The following is a 25,766-nucleotide window of genomic DNA, read 5'->3' on the forward strand; positions in this document are numbered from 1 at the left end:
TGATTCTTTAACTCATTCTAAACCTGAAAGAAATTTAAATCTTCAAAATTAAGTAGAGTTTTTGAACCTGTGCAAGTTACTAGAAATATCCTCAAAGGAGTTGCGCCATGGCAGGTTTTCAACAAGGTTGCACCATCATGGTGGAAAAGACTGAAAACTATGTTCAAAACTTTAGCTGGGCCCCTACTAAAACTGAATGGACTTAATTCATAACATATCTACTCACAAGATTTCAAGGAAATACTCATTCTTAAAAACATACAAAAAAAACACTTACAAAATCTCTGTTCTCTTCTGCAAAATATTTTTGACAGATTATTGTGGGTATAGAAAAAGTAAAGTTTGAAGAAATATTCACATTCATTGCCATACACAAGTGCAAAAATTATACACTAAAAGACTTCACATTCACAAACATCTGAATATCAACTGAGTCAATTGATTTCAATCATGTTTCATAAAGTGAAACTTGTTAATTAGTTTATTGCATGCTCATATTTTAAGCCCATACAGTGGTACCTCAAGATAAAAGGTTCATTCGTTCCGGAACTGAGCTCATATGTCGATTTGCTCGTAACTCAAATTAACCTTTCCCAGAAAAATTTACTAAAAACAAATGAATTCGTTCCAACCCTCTGAAAAAACACCAAAAACAGGATATTGGATTGTAAAACATTTGTATATGTTCTAATTCGCTATCTATTAACAAAGTAACAAATAACTAGTGGTTTAATAGTAAAATTAGACGGATTTCGCAGAAGGCAGTGGGGGGGGGGGGGGGGGGTTGGCTTTTAGCACGGCAATGCGCACGAAACATAACAATAAACTTGGATTACGATGCAGACACACTAAAAAATAATTTTAATCTAACCTTATTCTCAACTTAATTCAAATTTTGTTTTAAATTTTGATACCTTTCTTCTCCTGGGTTGCTTCTATTTGCCCCGCTTCCACCCTGTCCTTCAGATGGAACCTATCGAGGGTTGTTTGCTTTCGTATTCCCTTCAAAATATTCTGAAAATGATGCATACAAATGTCCTTACAATCGGATAAGGCATGGCCACTTGCCAACAAGTAGTATATACGCCATTTGCACTGACAAACGAGAAAAACATGCAAAAAAATTCTCTCTCGCGTCTGCTGTATGCTCCTATATTAAAATTTGGCTCGTATCTCAAGATAAATATTTGCCCGAAATTTTACTCATATCTCAAATTGTTCGTATGTCGGGACACTCATATGTCGAGGTACCACTGTTTCCAGTTGCATACAAGGCAGCAAAGCTGATCATTGAAACAAAAAAATGAAACAGTATTTCACTAAGAATATTGTTCAACTATACGATTTTATAAACAGAAATGTTGGCCTTCTGAAAAGTGTATTAAAATAAGGAAGAGGGATGGTTTGGAAATGTTGCACCCATTGCAGCCCTTTGTGAAATAGTGTGGACATCGCCGCTTTGGAGGCAGTGCATCCCATAAGAAAGAATCTTGATAAATAATGTGGATTTTGGGCTAATAGAGGAAACAAACGAAAGCCAATATTCTAACCCATTTCCAACATTGAACTCTATCCTGAAGAGAAAAACAACACTGTATTCGCACATTTTTCATTGAAGACTTTATTTAAATTCCGACTCAGCGCTCTCATGAGGGAAAATAAGCAAGCTGCACAGACAACACAACCACAAATGAATGGCAGAACTGTGGATGATTGCTGACCTGTATCATCACAACGCACAATTCGGTGACGCTCATCCATCCCTTTTCTGTACCGTTTATCCTCACTAGGGTCATGTGTGAACTGGAGCCTATCCTAGACGACTTTGGGTTGGAGATGGGAAAACACTCTAGGCTGGTTGCCAACCAATCGCAGGGTGTATGTGTAGACATAGCCAACCATTCATATTTAAAAAAAAAAAAAAAAAAACAACAACATGACAACCACATGCAATTAACTCTTTCACACTGATACACACTTGCACTTTTTTTAACATGTAAATGGAAAAACCCACGCTCACAACATTGTTTATGGCACCACGGGCAATTTGCGGAACCTGAAGACACTATTCATGCTGAAAGGTTTTGTATTCATAAGGATTTTAGATTCTGTGACAGACATATCTATCCTTATTCTTGGCCTGGCATATGTTCGGTGTCTTGTAAATCACTGGTGTTAGCCGGATATATTCAGCCAGGTTCCAATCTTTTCTACAAATCTTACGATTAACACTCTCCAGTAGATTTTTTTTTACAAATTATTGACAAATTTGAAGTATTGCCAATTGCAATTGATTTGGACATTAAAAAGATTTTAAAGGATTTTTCGGTTTTCCTCCAGTCATTACTCAAAGAGGCCGTCTGATTTTAAAATGATTTTTTAAACAGAAAACTGTGTATTTAATCATTTCTGCGCATTAAACATTTACTGAAAAGAGCACAGCATTTTCTTTGTGTTTCAGTTGACTCAGACAATTCTACTTCTTTAAATTGAGTTTACATTTTGAAACGGAAGCTGGCTACTTTTTAGGTGCTATCCCTTTCTCTTTCTGAAATTTAGCAATCTGGTTAAAGATGTTCAACAGGTCTGGAGGAAGGTCTTTTTTAGACCTTCCCTCGGGCACCGAGATCTCTTCACATTGCTCATCTTGGACTTCAGCAGCATTTGAACTGTTCCACGCTGGCCCCTCTTCCTCCGCACTAAAGTCTTTCTCTTTGTTTGGTTCGTCTTCATCACCTCTAAAGGAATTACGCCTGGAAACATATTTCCTGGAAAACGCTGACTCAGACGACGAGCAGGATACTTTGCGATTCCTCTCATCCAAGCTACTTCTTTTAGGATAACTATATCCTTTATCCTCATTCCCTCTTTCTTTGCACCATTGACTACTTTTAGATCTATTGCTTTCATCTGAACTTACGCTACAACTTTTCCTCCTTTTTCCTTCCTTATCCTTTGTTTCTCTTCCTCTGTGTGATGAAAACTCACACTCTTCATCTCCTGAGCTTTCTGACAAAGAATACATACAGATTATTGGGCCATTGTCTTCTTTACTCTTCTTGCTGGTCTCACCCTGCTCCTCATCTAATGCTCCAAAATTCTCCCATGCTTGCTTGTTGAGAAAAGTAGCCGAGGTATTGTCAGGAGCTGGATACCACTCATGCTCCTCATCCTCCTCCCTTTTTTTCACTCGCTTACCCTCATCGCTCCTCTTACTACCCTCCCTCGAGAGCCTACGATGGCGTTTGCCTTCTCGCCCTGACTTCCTCTTTCGCTTTTTCTTTTTTTTTGATCTCCTGCGAGAGGATGAGGATGAAGAGCTGGAGTATTCAGTGGAGGAAGAGGATGACGAGGTTGATCTCTTTCGTTTTCGTTTCATCCTGGCCAGAAGAAATAGACTGAGGACTTTTCAATTTATGAAAATGCTTATATCCCATCAGTCCTAGCATAGTAAACAAGCTTCCTTCTAACAGTTACAGAACTCACCTCTTCTCGTCTTTTAAGATCTTACGCAATTTCTCAGCACTGCTTTGACTGCTCTTGGCTTTCTCTTCTAATTCTTTGGCCATCGCGTCTTCCCGCAGGCGAATCGATTTCTTTATGCCCGCCAGGCGATAAAATTCAAGGTACAATAACAGCAATCCACACAGAAATGTAAAAACACGGTGACCCCCGTCAATTTGTTATGGATGAATCGTAAAGTACAGTGCAACGCAAACAATACGGGATTTTTTTTTTACCAATGAAACAGTGGTGCAATCCAAAATGTGAAAGAAGACAGATAGTCAGACGGATGAGTGAGCAGATACATAAGATTGACACATTTTACCATTTGTTGATTGATCATGGACAAGGGATGAAGCAGTGTGCCGAGGTGTCAATCATTTTCCAGAGTTTAATCCCCCCACGTGACAAAGGCCGTGGCAGTCAGGAATTCAAGTCCCAGAGTCGCAATCATATGAACACACACAAAACATCTCATCAGTATTACAAACCACAAGGACAAAACAAACACTCTAATGCAAGACTGTAAGGTTTGTTGATCTATTGCAGGAATGGGCACACATAACATCAAGTCTCTGAGTGTTGAGGCCCACCCACCTGTATGGTCTCTGTGATTTTTTTCAAAGCCTCCTGGGCCTCAGGGTAGGCATCGTCCAGAGAAAGAGCTCTTCTGTACACTCCTTCTGCTGTGACAAGTTTCTCTTGTTCTTCAAGTCTACAGAAGAGAAACAATGAGAGTAAATGAGTGACACGTTTAACATGATGGTATTTCTTTCGTGGGACCTCCAAACCAAGTTTTGTAGCCAGGTAGTATTTTTTTGTTAAGTTTAAAAAATATGCCCATTAGAATGACTAATAAGCTTATTTGAGGCAACACAAAATGAGACGCATTTCTAACTGAGCAAAAGTGAGGCCATCCATTGGGGTAAAGTCTAAACTGCATACATTGGAACCATATTTGAAGCCCTTGCCTGTCGAAAACAGCAATTTTGCGATTTCGGCAGAGTTAACAGACTGCAAATTTTCATTTTTTAGACTTTTTTCAACTGGTTCTCTTTGACCTAGTACCACAAATGCACAACTTACTGTTTTCCTCTCTCAACAAGTGTTTGGCAAAGGTACTTCTTGGCATTGCGGTGATCTGGACAGGTTTCCAAGGCCAATTCAAAGTCAGATATTGCCTTCACGATGACTCCTTTATTAGCGTACCTAAGAAGAAAAAACGATCAGTGATAAACCAAACAAACATCCCAAAATAAACATTTATCGGGATGCTGTAAAGTTCATACCAGTGATTATTTATGACATTAATTAGCCTTTAATTATTAGCATTTAAAACCTTCAATTGGCTGGGAACCAGCATGTTTAATTTCAAAACTAACCATGAACTTGTTAATATTCTTAGAGCTTTAGTGACGCTAGAACATGGTGCAAATGTGTGCATACTTATAGCCACACATTATTCCCGTTTAAAACATATTACATCTAATATGTATTTAAAAGAATGAACTGCAAAACAACTGAAACATCAGTTAATACCATAATGCAAAATAGCCTTAGTCAGGGGTCGTCAACCATAGGTTCGGGAACCGCAGGCAACTCTTTAGCGCTGCCCTAGTGACTCCCTGGAGCTTTTTCAAAAACGTTTGAAAGAGGGCGGATAAATATATATTTTTTTGTTTTAATATGGTTTCTGTAGGACAAACATTCTTAACATTTTCCAATGCTGTAAGAATGTGTAGGATGAATACGAAAGCTCAACATTTCTTTTTGTATCATAACGTGCGGCACACGCAAATATCAGCAGGGCGGGATGCTGGGCCTGTTGTAAAGAAACTGGCGGTCGTGCAATGGGCTATGGATGCCAAGCGAACTGAGAAAAGCAGAGGATTCAACATTTCTTGGACCGAATCATTAACATTCATTGCCAATGGGGAATGGTACAGATAAATTGAGAATATTAGGTCGTCATTCAATTTTCGTACCACTTATCCTCATAAGGCTTCCAGGAGTAGTAGGTGAAAAAAGAAAATGTCAATGAGAATATTTCACAATACAGTGGTAACTCGACATACGATCTTAATACGTTTCGGGACTGAGCTCTTATGTCGAGCTTCGCATAACTCGAACAAACGTTTCCTGTTGAAATGAATTAAAAACAAATTAATTCGTTCCAACCCTCTGAAAAATGACCTAAAATGGGATATTGGATTGGAAAAACATTAGAGGGACTTTATCCACGGCTACGCACTCGTAACCGAACAAACACATTTAAATGAACTTGGATAAATATTTACAAACATACTCAAACATCTGTTTAATGTAACTTTACATATAACTGAATTCTAATTTTGTTTGAATCTTTTTTTTACCTTTGTTCTACGGGTTGACTCCACCCAGACTTGAGCCGGAGTCTTCAAAACAAACGCACCAAGAGTTGTTCGTTTTTGCCTTCCCTTCAAAATATTTCGAAAATGACGCGCAGAAATGTCATCACAATACGATAACGCGCGACCACATGCCAGGTTGTCAGGGTCCATCTTTTGATCGATATTCTGGATCTATTTTGAAATTTTTCGAACAATGACTCGCTTTAAAAGGGTTCTGAAGGTGTTGAAGGCTCTCCCTTTTCAGATGCTTTCGTTGTTATCAAATCCATGTAAATTCCGCTGGCTTTTTCACATATAGTTGACTCGGTCACGCTAGGTAGAGCTGCTCGTATGTCGAGGTACCACCGCATTACTTATGTAAAATGTTAAAGACTTTGATTTCAGAATAACTCACAGGGCTCCCCGTGCTACCAAGGCTTCCACGTTATTTGTGTCAATGTCCAAGGCTTTGTTGTACTCATTCATGGCTTCCACATGGCGACCCTGCTTAAAGTGGGCCACACCTGCCTTGACACTGGACAAAATAAACATTGGAAAATATATAATGTCTTACAAGAAACACATACAAAGGAGGATAAAAAACACAATTCGTACCACTTTAAGGCCCATGATGTCGACTGCTGCTTCCGGATGACGGAGGCAAAATCCTCTTTAACAAAAAGTTTGCTGTGAGGAGAGATAAATATGAAACAATTGATTTGGACAGCATAGTGATATAAAAAGACAGTCTCACAACATATTACAAATCATTAAAACAGCACCAGCACCCACAGGTGAGGAAGTCATTTACCTTTGTAGCCCTCTCATCATTGATGGAGGATGGATGTCGCTGACACCAATGTTCTCTAGCAGGTAGTCCACCACAGATGGGTTGTGGTAGCCATGGCAACTCCTCAATATATGCCCATATGTCTTACTGGAATCATTAGCTGCACCAACACTCCGACTGAGACAAGGTTGCCTTGATTAATCTCAAAATCTAAGCATCATCCACTTTGATCTATAATATTCACATGAGTTTAAGTTTTAGTTATTCCTAATATATTGGCCTTACTTGTATTGTGCGGGTAGCTCTTCCCTTGTCATTACTCCCAATTGGATACTCTGTGATCCGGGAGTTAGGGATGCTTGAAGAAGAGATACAGTTATTTTTTCCTGATAGCGGTCAATGTCTTTCACTCCAGCTAGAAAACAAAACAAAAAAATTAAACATCATTGAATGTATTTCATTGTTTGTTTGTTGAATAGTCTGATGCAATGTTATACTGAAAGTTATCTTGATTGTACAGTGGTACTTCTACACACGAGCTTAATTCGTTCCGGAACTGAGCTCGTATGTCGATTTTCTCGTAACTCGAGCGAATGTTTCCCATTGAAATAAACTAAAAACAAATTAATTTGTGACAACCGTCTGAAAAAACACCAAAAACAGGATATTGAATTGGAAAAAAAATGTTTAATTCTTCTAACTCGCCAATAGTAATAAAATGTGTTCAATTGAACTAAAATTAGACGGATTTTGCGGAGGGTACAAGGGGGGACTTTCCAACGCACTTGTAACAGAACAAACTAATTTAAATTAACTTGGATTAATATATATATAGACACACTCAAACATACATTTAATGTTACTTTATACAAAACTGAATTCTAATTTAGTTTTTTTTTTTTTTTACCTTTGTTCACCGGGAACGCATCAAGAGTTGTTTATTTTTGCCTTCCCTTCAAAATATTTTGAAAATGAAGCGCACAAATGTCCTCACAAAACAATAACGCGCGACCACTCCCCAGCTTGTCAGGGTGCCTCTTTTCTACAAAATCAGAAAACTCATGCCACTTCGCTAGCATGTCTTTGATATCCTTTGTAGCCAGGCGGCCCCCTCTTCCACCTACTCCTCGCAACGGAGTTCCCGCAACACCTCCAAATGTTCAATCTCCTTGGGCTTTTCCAAGTGACATGATATCATCTATGACAACGAGCAAGCTCTGTGACACATTTTTCAATTATCTTGCGCCTAATGTTGATTGTCAACGTTTGGCTTTTGTTTGCACAGCTCTTCATTCCACTTGCTTGCTTTGGATCCATTGTTGTTCACTTTTTATTATGCGTTGACTAACGGAGGCCGGGGGGGGGGGGGGGGGGGGGGTCAGACAGGAAAATGCAAGCTGTGCACAGTGCTCTGTTATACACGAAAGAGATGCGGCAAAAAAGACACCTGGCTTTCTCGCATCTCGAAAACTTTCTCGTATCTCGAGATAATTATTTGCTTGAAATTTTCCTCGTATGTTGAGAAGCTCATATGTAGAGGTACCACTGTCTTGCATCTGAATAGGATTCATTCTCATACAATAAGTCTCAAATTTCTACCAAATAGACATGCAGTGTGTTACTTGCTAAGTTTTAATTAACCAAATCATTTAAAAAAATAAAAGGATGGGGAAAAAAGAGTTATTGAAAGAAGACCACAATAGATTTGGTACCATTGCTGCCAAATTGAAGGAAGTTAAGATCTGAAAAAAAGCTAATGTGCATTGCAAACAAATATTTAAGCATTTGGTTGGTTGATCAAGAAAACCTTAAGGGACTATCAAACACATCAGATGTTATTGTTAAAGCCAATATAATACAAACAGTCACCTCTTATTAAGTCCCCAGTTTGGTAGTAGGACAAAGGATCATCGTGGCTGCCCGATGAAGGAATTTCTTTAATGTGACACAGAGCCTGCAATTAAAAAGACAACAACAAAAAAAGATTTGTTTGACTAAAATTCAAAGGCTTCAACATGACTGGTTTACTTTCAGGTGAATGTTGTGTCTACCCTACAGACATTGGCACAGATTTCTTCTTGTGTATAACTTAAGCAGAAGACTGACATGGGTCTCTGTACATTGAGACTGTTGGCTTACCGATAAATCCAGGTCTTCTATGTCTCTGTTCAACCCTCCTGCCATGCAAATAAGCGTAAGAAAGAAGCCATATTCTCGAATATTGTTGATCCTTCCCACCACAACGTCTCCTCTCTCTATATCCCTATAAAGCATGGCTCTTTTCTCCTCGTAAGGCACCCCCATGAATAACTCCAGGGGGGGCATGACAGCATACGCCTCTGTAAATATACAAAAAATGTAATAGAGTTACCTTGCTATGAGAGGTTACAAGTAATCATTTATATTCCATATTAATTGATTGATCAATTGAAGAACAATTAAACCTAGGAGTGGTATAATTCCAGTTGCATCTATTTGTGCCCAAATTCTTTTCAGAGTTGTATGGCAGATAGTACTTTTTTTCAGTTGATAGGAAGCCCTCAGAAATGTTTTTTTTGTCGGTCTACTAGCATATAATAGGAAAAAGTTACTGTAGCACCTTTTCACAATTTTTATTTTTAGTAAAAAATGATTGATACACAGGCAGCAATTTTTGCAACAGATCTGTTGTTGCTACTATTCATACCAGTCAACCTGACGAATGCGCTTGCAAAATAGTAGATAATCTTACAACATTTCAGAACGTAAGGTAAACAAAAAGAATATTTTGGGCAAATATTTATCTTGGAATACGAGACAAATTTTGATACAAGAGCACAGCGCATGCGAGATGCTGCTCAAAAGAATATCATGCGCACTGTCTCTGATCGCAAATCCCTCTTTGTAATGTCTCTGCGAGCACTGGGCGGAGCGTTGGATTTATTTCAGTGTTTTCTTTTCTCCCGTTAGTCAGTCCGAAAGGCGAATATAATACTTCTCATTGGCAAGTGGTCGTGCGTTATCCTATTGTAAGGACATTTGTGTGCATCATTTTGGGAGTATTCTGAAGGGAATACAAACTCAAACAACCCTCGATACTGACTGAAAGTCAGTACGGAAGTGGGGCAATAAGAGCCAACCCGGCAGAAGAAAGTTTATTGTTAGGTTCGATTAAACTTATTTTTGAATGTGTTTTCATCGTAATCCAAGTTCATTTAAATTTGTTTATGTCATGTTACGATAGTGTTGTGTGCAAAAAGCCTCCTCCTCTCTGTCTTTTTCTCTCTCTGCCCCTAAGAAATCTGTATAATTTTAGTACTAATAAACACATTTTAGTCATGTTAAACCACTAGTTTTGTGTTACTTTGTTAATAGATGGCAAATTACAATGAAAAAAAAAATTCCAATCCAATATCCTGTTTATGGTGTTTTTTCAGAGGGTTGGAACGAATCTATTTGTTTTTAGTTCATTTCAATGGGAAACGTCCGTTTGAGTTACGAGAAAATCGACAAAGGATCTCAGTCCCGGAACAAAGTAAGCTCATATCTCGAGGTACCACTGTGGTTATAACAATGCTGCAAATCAAAGTGCAATAAAAACATGGAAAACCTGAATGCTCCTCTCCTCCATATTCCTCTTCTTTTGGAATTGCAGTCTTCCATGATGGACTGAAAAGAATATCAGCCTTCCTCGCTATGAACTGCTCAACGAGAGGGTTTTTCTGTTCTTCATCATATCTGTGAAGGTATAAGAACAACTTAAATCTATAAATCAGTCTATCAGATGCACACCGTCTGCTTCTACGTATTTGTATGTCTGTCAGTGTATCCTCCGCGTCTAATTTTATAGCTCGGTTAAACACATTTTAGTACTAGTAAACCACTCGTTATTTGTTACTATGGTACTATTAAACCACTCGTTATTTGTTACTCTGGTACTATTAAACCACTCGTTATTTGTTACGTTGGCACTATTAAACCACTCGTTAATTGTTACTTTGTCAATATATGGTGAATTAGAATAAAATAAAAATGTTTTTCCAATCCAATATCCTGTTTTTTTTCATCAGAGGGTTGGAACAAATTAATTAGTTTTCGGTTCATTTCAATGGGAAACTTTCGCTCGAGTTACGAGAAGCTCGACATATGATTTCAGTCACGGAACGACTTAAGATCGTATGTCGAGGTACCACTGTATCTATATAGAAAAGGAGTGCCGGTTCATAATGGCCACCAATGCCTTAAACTTAGGTACAGTAGCTAATATCTTTGGACTTACCCTTCAAATGCAGCCTTGCACAGATCAGTCACCACAGCCTGAAAATCGGGATTTTCAGTCTGCTCGCATTTCAATTTGTTGAACAATGACTTTCCGTGATAAGTCAGACATTGCCTCAACAAGTCTCTATCCATTTTAGGCTCTAGAATTACATTGTTTTGTAGGTGAAAAGAGTAACGATGGCAAGAATTCGTGCAAAAATAATAGAATAGTATGGGGCTAGCAATCTAGTAGATTTGTAATTTTCAATTTTTTAAACTAGCATGATGAGCAGTACAAAGTCTCGCGCTTATAAGATCGCGTTGTGGATGTGTTTGCTATGTTCGTTTTGAAAACACACGCAGTACACCGTACGCAGTAGAGGGTAAGCGTCATTCGATCTAAAAAGACTATAATTTGCCGAGAAATATACACTTTTTTCTACACCGAGAAAACACGATGCTAATGTGTTCACTGCTTGCCGGAACCACACAAAGTGTTAGGTCACTGAGCATGCGCATTGCGCACATCCTAACACGCGTCAAATAAATCAACCATCAAAATATATATTTATTTTTTCCCTCTTTTTCTTTCTCTCTTTTTCTTTATTTTTTATCTCCTTTTTGTGTATTTTCCTTAATGTTTACTTAAATTATTTGGTAATACATTTTTAATTTACTTTAACACTATAACAATTATGTTTCGAATATTATATAATTATTAATTATGACAATAATTGAATGTAATGCTTTTATTATCATTAGAAAAAAATATGTGATAGTTATCGCAATAATTATAAAATATAAATATAAAACAAATAATACAATATATAAGAAAGAAATAATAGATAAATAATAATAAATATTAAAATATAAATACTACTACAAGCAATAATTATAATTATAAAAGCTTGATCATACATTTTTAATTTACTTCGACACTAAAACAATTGTTTCGAATATGATATAATTAATTATGACAATTGAATTTATTGCTTTTATTGTCATTAGACAAAAATATGTGATAGTTATCGCAATAATTATAAAATATAAACATAAAATAAATAATAAAATATATAAGAAAGAAATAATAGATAATAAATACATAAATATTAAAATATAAATACTACTACACGGAATAATAACAATTATAAAAGCTTGATCCAACAGTCGGTTTCTATTGTAACTCCTCTGTGTTACAGTGACTTTTAATCTGTGCTTTTTTTGATGTATCTTTTTGAACTGCGAATTGCCATTCAATAATTCATTCCTTTTCCTTTACGCTTATCCTCACGACGGTCGCCGGGGGTGCTGGAGATGATCTACTTTACTGAATTTTGCTGAGCCACGGACCGTTTCTTTGTAAAATCCACCAAAAAAAGTGCAAAAAAACTCAAACAGTTTTAATCCCAATTCGCAGTTTGCGAGAATACTACAGTACTAACCACCAGGTGGAGTAACGAACAAACATCGTCTTTTATGGACGTATCGATGTTCATTGCTGTCTTTTTCCTGTAACATTAGTTAGAAAAAATATGTTGAGTGACCACCTCCAGCTAGAATTAAAGCAGAGAAATGCAAGAGAATTTAGACTCATTTAAAATTCTTTTGTGGGCCATGTTCATATTTTCAGCCGGTAGTTTCCGATATCCTCAGACCGGCTGGCACCAACCATGGCTATTCTAAGTACCTTAACCATTTAAGTGTCAAAATCACAAAATTGAGGCAAACAACATTGCTGGGTATAACATGCCAGAGCTCCAAATATGGTGTCTCGTGTAGTTTATTACTTATCTTCAAAAGATGGGCTGACATCTGCAACCTGCATAAATGGGTTGAGTTGATAGCTGATCAGAAATTTGCTTGAGAAATTGGCCAGCTGTGCCTAAAAAAAAGTGTCCGGTGAGTGTATATAAAGAGCAAAACCCATCAATTAGTGTAGTTGTTCTCGTACCTTCAATATATTAAAGTCAAGAAATACGATGATTTCAAAGAATTTGAAATAAACACTTGGGAAGGCAAAACCTGCTTGACAACTCTAATTTGAGTTCAATGTATTCTCCTATTACTCGCAACCTGATATCATCTGCCTAATAGCCTTTGGAACAAGGGTGGACATTTAGTCCACAAAGGGCCGCAGTAGGTGGAAGTTTTTAGTCCAACTGAACAATAACACACTTATTCACAAATCCAGTGTCTTACAAGTATAATACTTTGATTGTAGTCAGGTGCTGGTTGTTTCAGCAGAAACCTCATTGGTTAAACTATCTGTGCTGGATCGGTTGACCAATTTGGTCCTTTGTGAAATAATTGCCCACCATTTCTTGAGAAAAGGTCCAATGTCTAGAATTTCAAAGTAGTAGAAGATTATAAAAAAAAATCATTATTTATCTTAATCTAAGAGTGTACTCTGGTCTAGGAAAAAAAGCAAAGATGGCAAATGCACTTGTGTAGCACCTTTCCACCCTCTTGCAACTCAAAGAACTTTGGCACTTTATCGTCATTCTCCTACTGATGACACACTGTCCAGATTAATGTGGCCTTCAGTATCTTCCTCAAGGATCCTTAGACGAAGCCACCTAAGTAGGGAATCAAACGCCCAACCTCTGAGTTGTGGAATGATTACTCTACCACTGACTCGCCCTACATCCCCTCATCTGTTCTTTCTATTACAAGTGTCATGCCATAATAAGAACAATTCTCATATCTGTACCAATTTATCAATAGATAAAGGAATAGAAAACACCTACCGTATTTACTCGCATATAAGCCACATTTGTCAGACAAATAAATGATGACTGAATTGACGGTACGGCTTATATTTACATAAAAATACAAAATGCACGAAATTGCAAGGTGACAACGCCATCACGCATGACAATGCGGCCGATACCGTCATTTATTTCAAAATAGACAAAAAGATAAACAAATGAAATGTTAAATACAATTAATTTTGATCTTGCATAAAACATTAAAAAACATGTGCTCGTCACGGCTTATATTTACATAAAAATACAAAATGCACGAAATTGCAAGGTGACAACGACATAACGCAAGACAATGCGGCCGATACGGTCATTTATATCAAAATAGACAAAAGATAAACAAATGAAATGTTAAATACAATTAATTTTGATCTTGCATAAAACATTAAAAAACATTGCCTGTCACTGCTTTTAAAGGTGCATCAAGTTATTAGTGATTGCATGTTGGGGATGTACAACTAGTTTTGGATTGTAAGTTTATCGGTGTTCGATTGTTGATGCCTTGATCCACATAGCAAGTCTGACATGTTAAAGCGACTATCGGTATTCGATTATTGATGCCTTATTGCATATAGCTGGAGTCACGGGATAATTTTGGGTCATTACAGTAAAAGTTGGATTGAAGAAACAACAACTAATCACTGTTGTGATTATTTGACTGTGTTTCAAGGTATGCTGGTTGTTGTAGAAGCCGGTTGAGTTTGTGGTTTGCAATATACACTATAGCGTGTGAGAAAGGAGATAATGTTTAGTAATGTTTATTTCCTTTTCAAGTGTGTGCGTGAATGTGCAAGTCTAGGCATATGAGTAATTTGAGATACAAGTAAAATTCAGAGCAAATATTGACTTTGAGATAGGAGCATTCGAGGCCTCCAGGTGGCTGCATCTCTCTTGTGCAAAGATGTTTATGAGCACTGGGTGGAGCGTTGCATTTTTTCTGTGTTTTTTTTTTTTTTTTTTGCGTTAGTCAGTGCAGAATTAAGGGAAACACAATGAGTCCAAAGCAAGTCGGTGCAATGAAGGGTAGTGCGAAGAAAAGGCGTATGATGACAATCGATAATAAGCACGAAATAATTGAAAAACAGGGTTTCAGAGGGTGAAAACGAGTTAATTTGTATTTAGTTCATTTCTGTGGGAAATGTTGATTTGAGATATGAGTAAATCGACATACGAGCTCAGTCCTGGAACGCATTAGGCTAGTATCTCAAGGTATGGCTGTAAAGGAAAATCAAAAAATGCTGCTATACATATAAAAATAAACAGCTCACAAGCACTTTCATACAAATCTAATGTCAATATTATCTATACGCTTGGAGGATGTAATTTATGGACTGCCTTTCAGGATGTGTTAAAACAGAAGAGTATAAGCTTATAAATTTTGGGTTGCCATTTGTGGGTGGAGCATGAACAAAGAAAATGTCAAATACAGATTCAAGTTCCACAGAGAATGATAATCGTCAGTGGGGCCAGGTAGACAGATACCTCAATGCCACAATGAAAATAATCCTTTTCTGGATATATTTGCATGGATATATGTTTGCAACATTTCAAGGTAACTTGGTTCAACATTTTTGATTTTATTTTTTTATCAGAAATGCACAATGCTAAGTGATATACATGTAATGTTTGTTGTTCTATTGGTTCATTATTCTTCATGTGGTTATATAAGGGGCCATGTAGTCTACTATTTGTTGTTATTTAGGTTTTTTTCCATGTTGGGGTTTTGAATCTGACTACTATTTAAGGATATAATCATTTATACACATTAACATTTACATTTGGAAACAGTTATTTAAAGGTGTGGCAGTAAATGTTTCTTCATTCAATTTGTAAGGTATACTGTACAAAGGTTCTTTTCACAGTGGCATGAAGAGACGTGGTGCAAGGTGAGAAAGAAAAAGCCTCTTGCCCCTTTTCGAGGCCCATTACCGTCAAGGTGATCAGAAAAATAGACAGGATATTATTAGGGATGTCCTTTGGTTGTAAACAGGGAAAGTAGAAGGGTGGTTGAAATGTAAAGTACAGAAAATCATACAAAGAAAAAGACTAGCAAAAAATGTGGGACACTGAGGACACAAGCACACATTGTGATACTACAACAACAACAACAAAAATTAATGGATGTGGCAAAGACCAAGCAGTAGGCATATAAAAACATATATGCGACCTCACAAGCAGATAAAGATTTCAATAGGTTGCCTAGACAGAAGGAATAAAATTGTAAGGATGTACTGCAAATTAAAATGCTGAAAGAATCATATATTATATTTTGTCCAACAATACTTATTAAATAATTCCAAATTGTCTGTTAGCTTCTTTTCATTGCTTTCCCTCTGATTGCACTGCTTCCAGATGTGTGAATGTCCAGATATGGAAGCATTTGACCAATCACATTTCAGCCATTATTTGTTGCCAGGGTCAGAAATCTGCCTCAAGGCCTTCACAATAAGTTCTGCAGTCTCTGCTGCATTAAACAAGCGTTGTGTTGCTTTAACCAATCAGATTTCGAGTTGGCAACACCACAATGCTTTCTCGCAGGAATAGGTATATGTCATTGCCTTCTCGCTGGCGTAAGGATACGTCATTGCTTTCACCAACGATGATTGGCTAGTTAGCGAGTAGGCGGGCCAGAGTGAGCAAGCCAGAGCTAGCAAATTCCACCTACAATGGCCGACGCAGGAAAACAAGTGGATTTGGTTTCGGATTAGCTGGCAAAGCCATTTTCCAGATGGACTTTTCCGCAAAAAAATGGACATCATTAAGAAAGGGCGGTCAACTCCGAAACTGGCAGCCCTGTTACAGCCGGGAAAAGAGTGTGTGCGCCAATTTCAATTTGCCAACTACAAGCGCTACCCCTGGCTCATGGGCTCTGAGAATGAATGCAAATCGTATTGCTGGGAGTCCTTGTTATTTGCCACCAATCGACGTGGTGTTTGGAGCAACACTGGATTTGCAAATTTGACCTGTTTAACCAAAGCAGCAACGAGACACCAAAGCACGGCCGGATACTTATAAGCTACGATGCGCTCCAAGACTTTTGGAGAATCCCCAGTGGAGTTATAATTCAACGAGCAAGTGCGCAGTGAAACGGAGTGCCACAACAAAAAGGTAAAGAAATCTTAAAAAGTTTGATAGACTGCGTCATTTTTTTGGGGAAGCAGGAACTTTCATTTCGGGGACACGATGAAAGCGCTGCCTCCCCAAACAAAGGAAATTATGTGAACTTCGTTCACTCATTGCTGAGAAAAAACACGGATTTACATTAACCTCTGTCCACTACAAAAGTGTTTAGTGGCACGTCGGGCAAAATAAAAAACGACCGAATCACTGCTATTGCTGAAGTGAGGGAGGAAGAGATCACAAGCGAAATAAAAAAAAGTATAGTTTGTCTCTGTAATGGTGGACGAGACAACAGACGCGAGTACTGCAGCACAGCTCACACTGGTTCTGCGTTACGTCACGGACAAAGGTGTCAAGGAGCGTTTCGTCAGATTTGAAAATGTTACCAGTGGGAAGTGAGCTGATGACATTGCAGGTCTCATCATTCAATTTTTGTTGGAAAATGAATGTCTGTGTAAAGTTGTGGCACAGTGTTATGACGGTGCAGCGGTCATGTCTTCTGGATTAAATGGGGTGCAGGCTAAAGTTAAGGAGAGAGCCCCGTTAGCTTTAATTATACACAGCTATGCCCATCGGCTAAATTTAGTACTGACTCAGAGGGCCTCATTGTAATGTATGCCATGGATGATTTTGCAGGAAAATCTCCCACTGATCTCTTTGACTTCTTTCAGAAAAAAATCTGAGTGAGAACATGAGGAAGCTGTACACCTTAGTGTGTTTGGCAGTGAACATCCCCGTGTCCACTGCTTCTGTCGAGTGGACATTTTCAGCCCGAAATAGAATCAAAACTTATGCTAGAAATACAACCGGACAGACTGAACTTTCAGCATTAGCCTTGATGGCAATAGCAAATAACTTCTCGATGGACCTGAAACGTACGTGTAATCTGTACAACAGAGTAATTGAAATCTTCTTGAGGAAAGAAAGGAGAATGGATTTTGTGTATAAATAAAAATAATTTTGTCGAGTAAAAGGTGTCTATTTTCTGAAATAATATATACATTTTTGAGGTTATTATTGATTATTTTTTATGTGTCAAAGCTGTAGCTGCAGTGAAGGTTTTATAGACATAAAATACTTGAGGGTTGGATTGATTCACACGTAGCACTACTGAAGGCCCAGGTGTGAAATGCACGGCCCGCATTATACACAGTTGTCCAGTGTGTGAACACTGCTTATTAATGTGACAAACGAGCAAATAAAATCTTTTATTACTTCCCAATGCTAGAAAGCGTGAATGGTTGTAGTGATTGGCTGGGCACAAATTCAGGCTATCCCCCACCTGGTGCCCATATTTGGGCCAGGCTCCAGCATCACAGAGACCCCTAGTAGGATAAATGGCACGGAAAATGAATTCATAATCAAAATATGACGTTAATTTAAAAAAATACTATCCATCCAAGTTTATAATGTTGGGCCATAGTACTTTTTTTGTTTAGAAATATTTCCTGTTTTGTAATTCCAGTATACAATAAATAACCAAATCCCACTTAATATAAGAGCATTTTTGTTTGTAATGGACAATGTACTAACTCACTCTCAAATTACTACATATATATAGATTCAACTCAGATAACTATGACTCCAGCAATCAGTACTGAAGCAGCAACTAAGGATGATAAATCACTGACACCTGAGAATCAGAAGAATATAACAGGAACTAGCAATGTGCTCAACATCTCAACTGCTCATCGCTACAGAAGAACTCTAGAAAAAACTTGGATGACCAGATTCCAGAACCCTACCATTTCCACCGAATTTACAGAAATTATTTCAACTACCACATTATCCAAAGTAACCAACCCTCCAACAAAGAGAAGCACCCTTACAAATACATCACCACAAAGTGAGATATATCAAGCACACATGAGAAAATCACAGACAACCAATGGCATACAGTTAAATCAAAATAAAAGTATCTCAATAAGAAGCACATCATTCAAGACATGTTCAACCATAACAAAGAACAATACTATAAACACTGCACTGGCTACAACAAAAGAAAGCACAAGCGGAATAATAAACACAACACAAGAACTTTCAAGCACAATTAATGCAAAACATCACACAATAATTCCTGCGACCACTAGAACTCTGATCACCAGACTTGTAAGAGCACATCTAACCAAGTCTACCACAAATGTAGACAGAACTATGTCCACTTTGGCAACAACTAATACCACCATTCCACCAGAAAACAGAACCATGTCGCCAACTAGAATGATGCCAAGCATGGCAATAGTAACAAACTCAACCATTACCACCGAAACCCAGAACAGACATACAACCATATCCCACCTACATAAACCACTCGCAAGCACACATTTTACATCTTCATCTCAAAACAAATTGAACAGGACTATATCTTTCAGCACGACGGCAACAAAACAGAACAAATTGACTTTCATAATTCAAAACTCAACCATTACATCAGTTTCTGCCAAGACAGTAAGATCTACAACTACTGAACCCCAAACTCTAATAGTCACCAGCATGTCTTTGGCTCAAACAGTGCCCAATACCACAGAATCAACCAATATGCCTGTGACTCCAGACATAACCAGGTCAACATCTGCAACAACTACCATATTTATGATTCCCACCACCACACCAAAAAACACAACTATATACCCACATGCCACATTACCAACATCACATACAATCATCAGTACCACATCTTCAAAAACAGATGCACGTACATCACAAACACCTGAAACAATAACAACCACACGCGTGAATGTTGAAAGTCAAAGCAAAATAAAAACAACTTTACCTGAATCTAGTAAAACTCAAAGCAACACCCTTGCAATTGTGGGCACAACAATGGGTAAACCAGCCCAAAACATGATCACACCCAGAACTCCAGGGTTAGCAATAACATCAATGACAAGTGTAACCCAGAGCACAACACCTGTAGTGCCAACTACGACAGAATCTTCAACAGTGACAAACAAACCCATGACTACAATAACTGAAAACACAGTAATGTCCACATCTTCAACAAGTAACACATATAGGACCATCACCACGACACCACAAAACAATAGTATACTCAACTATGGTACAATGGAAGCCACAACAGCAATAACACCTTTAAATGCTGGAACCCAATACATTACAGCAATAATCAAAAGTGGGACCACAAATACCACCATATTACAAACACCTGTGACAGTAAAAATAATTGCTAGTACACTACAAAACACAACACCATTTAGAGCTAACACCGCCCAAAGCACCGAAGCATCTTTTGCAAACACAATTAGTACCACAATTCAAAATGAATATACAAACATACCACAAACTCATCAAACAATGGCAAGCCTACTTGTAAACAACCAAACGCAAAATCCAAGGGCAACCAGTACCATAGTTAGAACAGCACCTACAAAAATTATTACACCAAACCAAAACACAACTGTATACACACATCCTGCAACAGTACTAACGCCCATTACTACTGTGTCAAAAGACACAGCAACTGAAGCGATATCTGTGACTAGTACAGTGCCATATACAACGGAATCTCTAACCACGCAAAACCCAATGGCAACCAGTACCATAGTTAGAACAGCACCTCCAAAAATTATTACACCAAACCAAAACACAACTGTATACACACATCCTGCAACAGTACTAACGTCCATTACTACTGTGTCAAAAGACACAGCAACTGAAGCGATATCTGTGACTAGTACAGTGCCATATACAACGGAATCTCTAACCACGCAAAACCCAATGGCAACCAGTACCATAGTTAGAACAGCACCTCCAAAAATTATTACACCAAACCAAAACACAACTGTATACACACATCCTGCAACAGTACTAACGTCCATTACTACTGTGTCAAAAGACACAGCAACTGAAGCGATATCTGTGACTAGTACAGTGCCATATACAACGGAATCTCTAACCACGCAAAACCCAATGGCAACCAGTACCATAGTTAGAACAGCACCTCCAAAAATTATTACACCAAACCAAAACACAACTGTATACACACATCCTGCAACAGTACTAACGTCCATTACTACTGTGTCAAAAGACACAGCAACTGAAGCGATATCTGTGACTAGTACAGTGCCATATACAACGGAATCTCTAACCACGCAAAACCCAATGGCAACCAGTACCATAGTTAGAACAGCACCTACAAAAATTATTACACCAATCCAAAAGATAACCCTATACACACATCCCGCAACAGTAGTAACGTCCATTACTACTGTGTCAAAAGGCACAGCAACTGAAGCGATATCTATGACTACTACAGTGCCATATAAAACGGAATCTCTAACCACCAAAAACAAATCCAAAAATGCAGAAACTCTCGACACAATTGCCACAACTAACACATTCCTGAATAGAATCACCTCTACACAGCACAACCCAACATTCTCCACAACCACAAAATTAAGCACAACAGCTACTGTAACACAAAATCCTATGAACAGAACTCTTTTTACAACTAAAACAACACAAAACACACCACTTGCAATGACAAACATAATCATGACTTCAACAAACCAAAATACAACTATATCCACGCAACCTGAAAAAAGAACTAGTACTACTTACGCAGCCCAGAACATGAGCTTATTTACAGCAACAGTAGTAGCGTCCATTAATACTGTGTCACGAAACAAGGCAACTAAAGCAATAGCTACGGTTACTACGCTGACAAATACAACCGAATCTTCAACCACAATAAACAGATCCATGACTACCGTAAATTCAAAAACAACTGCAACAGCAAACACATGGTTGAATACCATCACCGGTACACAACAAAACCCAAGTGGTTTCACAACTAAAAATATGTTAAGCACCATTGGTACAAGAAACTCCAGAATAACTACAATCATACCCGAAAAAACCCAAACAATAGCAAACATATCGGTGACTACTGCAACACGAAACCCAATAAACGGAACTCTACTCACAACTAGAAGAACACAACATATCCCACTTGCAATGACAAATAGAATCGCGACTACAATAAGCCAAAATACGACCATAACCAAACAACCTGAAACAATGACTACTTCTTATGCAGTCCAGAACACGATCTTATCCACAGCAACGTCCATGACTACAGCCTCACAAAACACAGAAACTAAAGCAATATCAATGACTGCTACAGGGCGAAACACAATAGAATCTTCAACCACAATAAACAGATCCATAACTACAGCATCCACAGACACAACTGCAACAAATAACACATTTCTGAATAACATCACCTTTATACAGCAAAACCCGACTTTGTCCACAACTCAAAAACTTTTAAGCACCACAGCTACAAGAAACCACAGAATAAGTACAACCATATCCCAAACACCTGAAAAAATAATACCTATAACTACGGCAACACAAACCTCAATGAACAGAATCATATTCACAACAAAAACGACACAAAACACCACCCCTACAAGCACAAACACAATCACGACTATAAAAAAACAAAATACAACCAAATCCACACAACCAGAAACACTGACTACCAATGCTGTCCAGAACATGACTTTATCTACAGCAACAGAAGTAATGTCAATTGCTACTCTGTCGCAGAGCACAGAAACTGAAGGAATAGCTATAGCTACTAAAGTGCCAAATTCAACAGAAAATCTGACCACAAAAACAAAATCCACAAATAAAGAAAATCCTGACACAACTGCAACAACTAACACATTTCTGAAGACCATCAGTTCTACACAGAGAAACCCAACTTTCTCCACACCTCAAACATTATTACTAAGCACCATAGCTAAAACAAATCATACAATAGGTACAACCATATCTCAAACACAAAAAACAATAACAAGCACACCTGTGACTACTGCAACGCAAAACTCAATAAACAGAAGTCTTTTTACAACTAAATCAACACAAAACACTCCGCTTGCAACTACACACACAATCATGACTACAACAAACCAAAATACAACCATATCTACGCCACCTAAAACAATGACTACTTATACAGCCCAGACCATGAGCTTTTCTTCAGCAACTTTAGTAAGGTCCACGACTACTGTGTCACAAAACGCTGAAACTAAAGCAAAATCTACGGCTACAGCAATGCAAAATACAATAGAATCTTCAACCACAATAAAACGATCAATGACTACAATAACTCCAGACGAAACTGCGACAACTAACACATTTCTGAATACCATCACCTCTACACAGCAAAACCCAACTTTCTCCAAAACCCCAAAATTATCAAGCGCCACAGCTACAAGAAACCACAGAATAAGTACAACCATATCCCAAACAACCGACAAAATAATACCTATAACTACTGCAACACAAACCTCAATGAACAGAACCATATTCACAAGAAGAACAACACAGAACCCTACACCTGCAATGTCAAACATAATCACGACTACAGCAAAACAATCTCCAGCAACTTTAGTAAGGTCCATGACTACTGTGTCACAAAACGCAGAAACTAAAACAAAGTCTACGACTACAACAATGCAAAATACCATAGAATCTTCAACCCCAATAAAAAGATCAATGACTACAATAACTCCAGATGAAACTGCGACAACTAACACATTTCTGAATACCATCACCTCTCCACAGCAAAACCCAACTTTCTCCAAAACGCCAAAATTATCAAGCAGCACAGCTACAAGAAACCACAGAATAAGTACAACCATATCCCAAACAACCGACAAAATAATACCTATAACTACTGCAACACAAACCTCAATGAACAGAACCATATTCACAACAAGAACAACACAGAACCCTACACCTGCAATGTCAAACATAATCACGACTACAGCAAAACAATCTCCAGCAACTTTAGTAAGGTCCATGACTACTGTGTCACAAAACGCAGAAACTAAAACAAAGTCTACGACTACAACAATGCAAAATACCATAGAATCTTCAACCCCAATAAAAAGATCAATGACTACAATAACTCCAGATGAAACTGCGACAACTAACACATTTCTGAATACCATCACCTCTCCACAGCAAAACCCAACTTTCTCCAAAACGCCAAAATTATCAAGCAGCACAGCTACAAGAAACCACAGAATAAGTACAACCATATCCCAAACAACCGACAAAATAATACCTATAACTACTGCAACACAAACCTCAATGAACAGAACCATATTCACAACAAGAACAACACAGAACCCTACACCTGCAATGTCAAACATAATCACGACTACAGCAAAACAATCTCCAGCAACTTTAGTAAGGTCCATGACTACTGTGTCACAAAACGCAGAAACTAAAACAAAGTCTACGACTACAACAATGCAAAATACCATAGAATCTTCAACCCCAATAAAAAGATCAATGACTACAATAACTCCAGATGAAACTGCGACAACTTACACATTTCTGAATACCATCACCTCTCCACAGCAAAACCCAACTTTCTCCAAAACGCCAAAATTATCAAGCAGCACAGCTACAAGAAACCACAGAATAAGTACAACCATATCCCAAACAACCGACAAAATAATACCTATAACTACTGCAACACAAACCTCAATGAACAGAACCATATTCACAACAAGAACAACACAGAACCCTACACCTGCAATGTCAAACATAATCACGACTACAGCAAAACAATCTCCAGCAACTTTAGTAAGGTCCATGACTACTGTGTCACAAAACGCAGAAACTAAAACAAAGTCTACGACTACAACAATGCAAAATACCATAGAATCTTCAACCCCAATAAAAAGATCAATGACTACAATAACTCCAGATGAAACTGCGACAACTAACACATTTCTGAATACCATCACCTCTCCACAGCAAAACCCAACTTTCTCCAAAACGCCAAAATTATCAAGCAGCACAGCTACAAGAAACCACAGAATAAGTACAACCATATCCCAAACAACCGACAAAATAATACCTATAACTACTGCAACACAAACCTCAATGAACAGAACCATATTCACAACAAGAACAACACAGAACCCTACACCTGCAATGTCAAACATAATCACGACTACAGCAAAACAATCTCCAGCAACTTTAGTAAGGTCCATGACTACTGTGTCACAAAACGCAGAAACTAAAACAAAGTCTACGACTACAACAATGCAAAATACCATAGAATCTTCAACCCCAATAAAAAGATCAATGAATACAATAACTCCAGATGAAACTGCGACAACTAACACATTTCTGAATACCATCACCTCTCCACAGCAAAACCCAACTTTCTCCAAAACGCCAAAATTATCAAGCAGCACAGCTACAAGAAACCACAGAATAAGTACAACCATATCCCAAACAACCGACAAAATAATACCTATAACTACTGCAACACAAACCTCAATGAACAGAACCATATTCACAACAAGAACAACACAGAACCCTACACCTGCAACGTCAAACATAATGACGACTACAGCAAAGCAAAGCATGGCCAAGTCTACACATCCTGCAACAACGAATAATTATGCAGCCCAGAACACGACCTTATCTACAGCAACTGTATTGCCCCATACAACTAAGTCTCCAACCACCACAAATGATCCCTTAATTATGGTGGCCACTTCCAATTCAATGGTATATACAACCAACTCAACGTCAACCATAACAACTTCGTTGATAAACACTCCCCAAGGTACTGTACACGACTCCTCTATTTGGTGGTAGTTTAATTGATAGATTTGGTAAACCATAGACGGGGGAAAATTACTCATTTAAAAATGGTTATCAGTGAAATTCAAAATTATTATAAATTTGGTTTCTCAACCCTTAATCCCTGCAGGTGCCCCATCACTGGCCCACATCAGGATGAAGATAAATGTGCTAAATGAAATTAGGAATGAAGTAATTATTGAACTGGTAGAAGCAGTAAGTGACCTTAAATCACTGCCATTTATAGTAGTTATGATATATATATATATATATATCTATATATATAGTTAATTGAAGGACAATGGTAAAGTGACATTACTTGTGCTTTTTATTTTCTCC

The 25,766-nt window shown here is 37.9% G+C and overlaps 1 protein-coding gene across 1 annotated transcript; it reads right to left on the bottom strand.

Moving 5' to 3' along the window:
- Window positions 1-1,597: 1,597 nt before the first annotated feature.
- ttc14 (tetratricopeptide repeat domain 14) lies at window positions 1,598-11,407 on the bottom strand. The gene is made up of 12 exons (XM_077717387.1): window positions 10,922-11,407; window positions 10,253-10,380; window positions 8,803-9,002; window positions 8,533-8,617; window positions 6,949-7,078; window positions 6,685-6,840; window positions 6,489-6,560; window positions 6,289-6,408; window positions 4,591-4,713; window positions 4,102-4,219; window positions 3,487-3,596; window positions 1,598-3,380 (listed from the first exon to the last, which is right to left on the bottom strand). The coding sequence occupies exons 1-12, from the start codon at window positions 11,053-11,055 to the stop codon at window positions 2,519-2,521; spliced, it is 2,238 nt and encodes a 745-aa protein (XP_077573513.1). The 5' UTR covers window positions 11,056-11,407; the 3' UTR covers window positions 1,598-2,518.
- Window positions 11,408-25,766: the final 14,359 nt, after the last annotated feature.

The sequence above is a fragment of the Stigmatopora nigra genome, chromosome 5, assembly GCF_051989575.1.
Source record: "Stigmatopora nigra isolate UIUO_SnigA chromosome 5, RoL_Snig_1.1, whole genome shotgun sequence".
In the NCBI taxonomy this organism is placed as follows: domain Eukaryota; kingdom Metazoa; phylum Chordata; class Actinopteri; order Syngnathiformes; family Syngnathidae; genus Stigmatopora; species Stigmatopora nigra.

What these genes read in the sequence shown, in the direction of transcription:
- ttc14 (XM_077717387.1), bottom strand. Translation starts at nt 11,055, where the DNA reads ATGGATAGAGACTTGTTGAGGCAATGTCTGACTTATCACGGAAAGTCA. An exon ending in ACATCATGGGCCTTAAAGTG is followed by an intron (nt 6,409 to 6,488) that starts GTACGAATTGTG and finishes TATTTTGTCCAG; the next exon opens with TGTCAAGGCAGGTGTGGCCC. An exon ending in AAATCACAGAGACCATACAG is followed by an intron (nt 3,597 to 4,101) that starts GTGGGTGGGCCT and finishes GCGGGCATAAAG; the next exon opens with AAATCGATTCGCCTGCGGGA.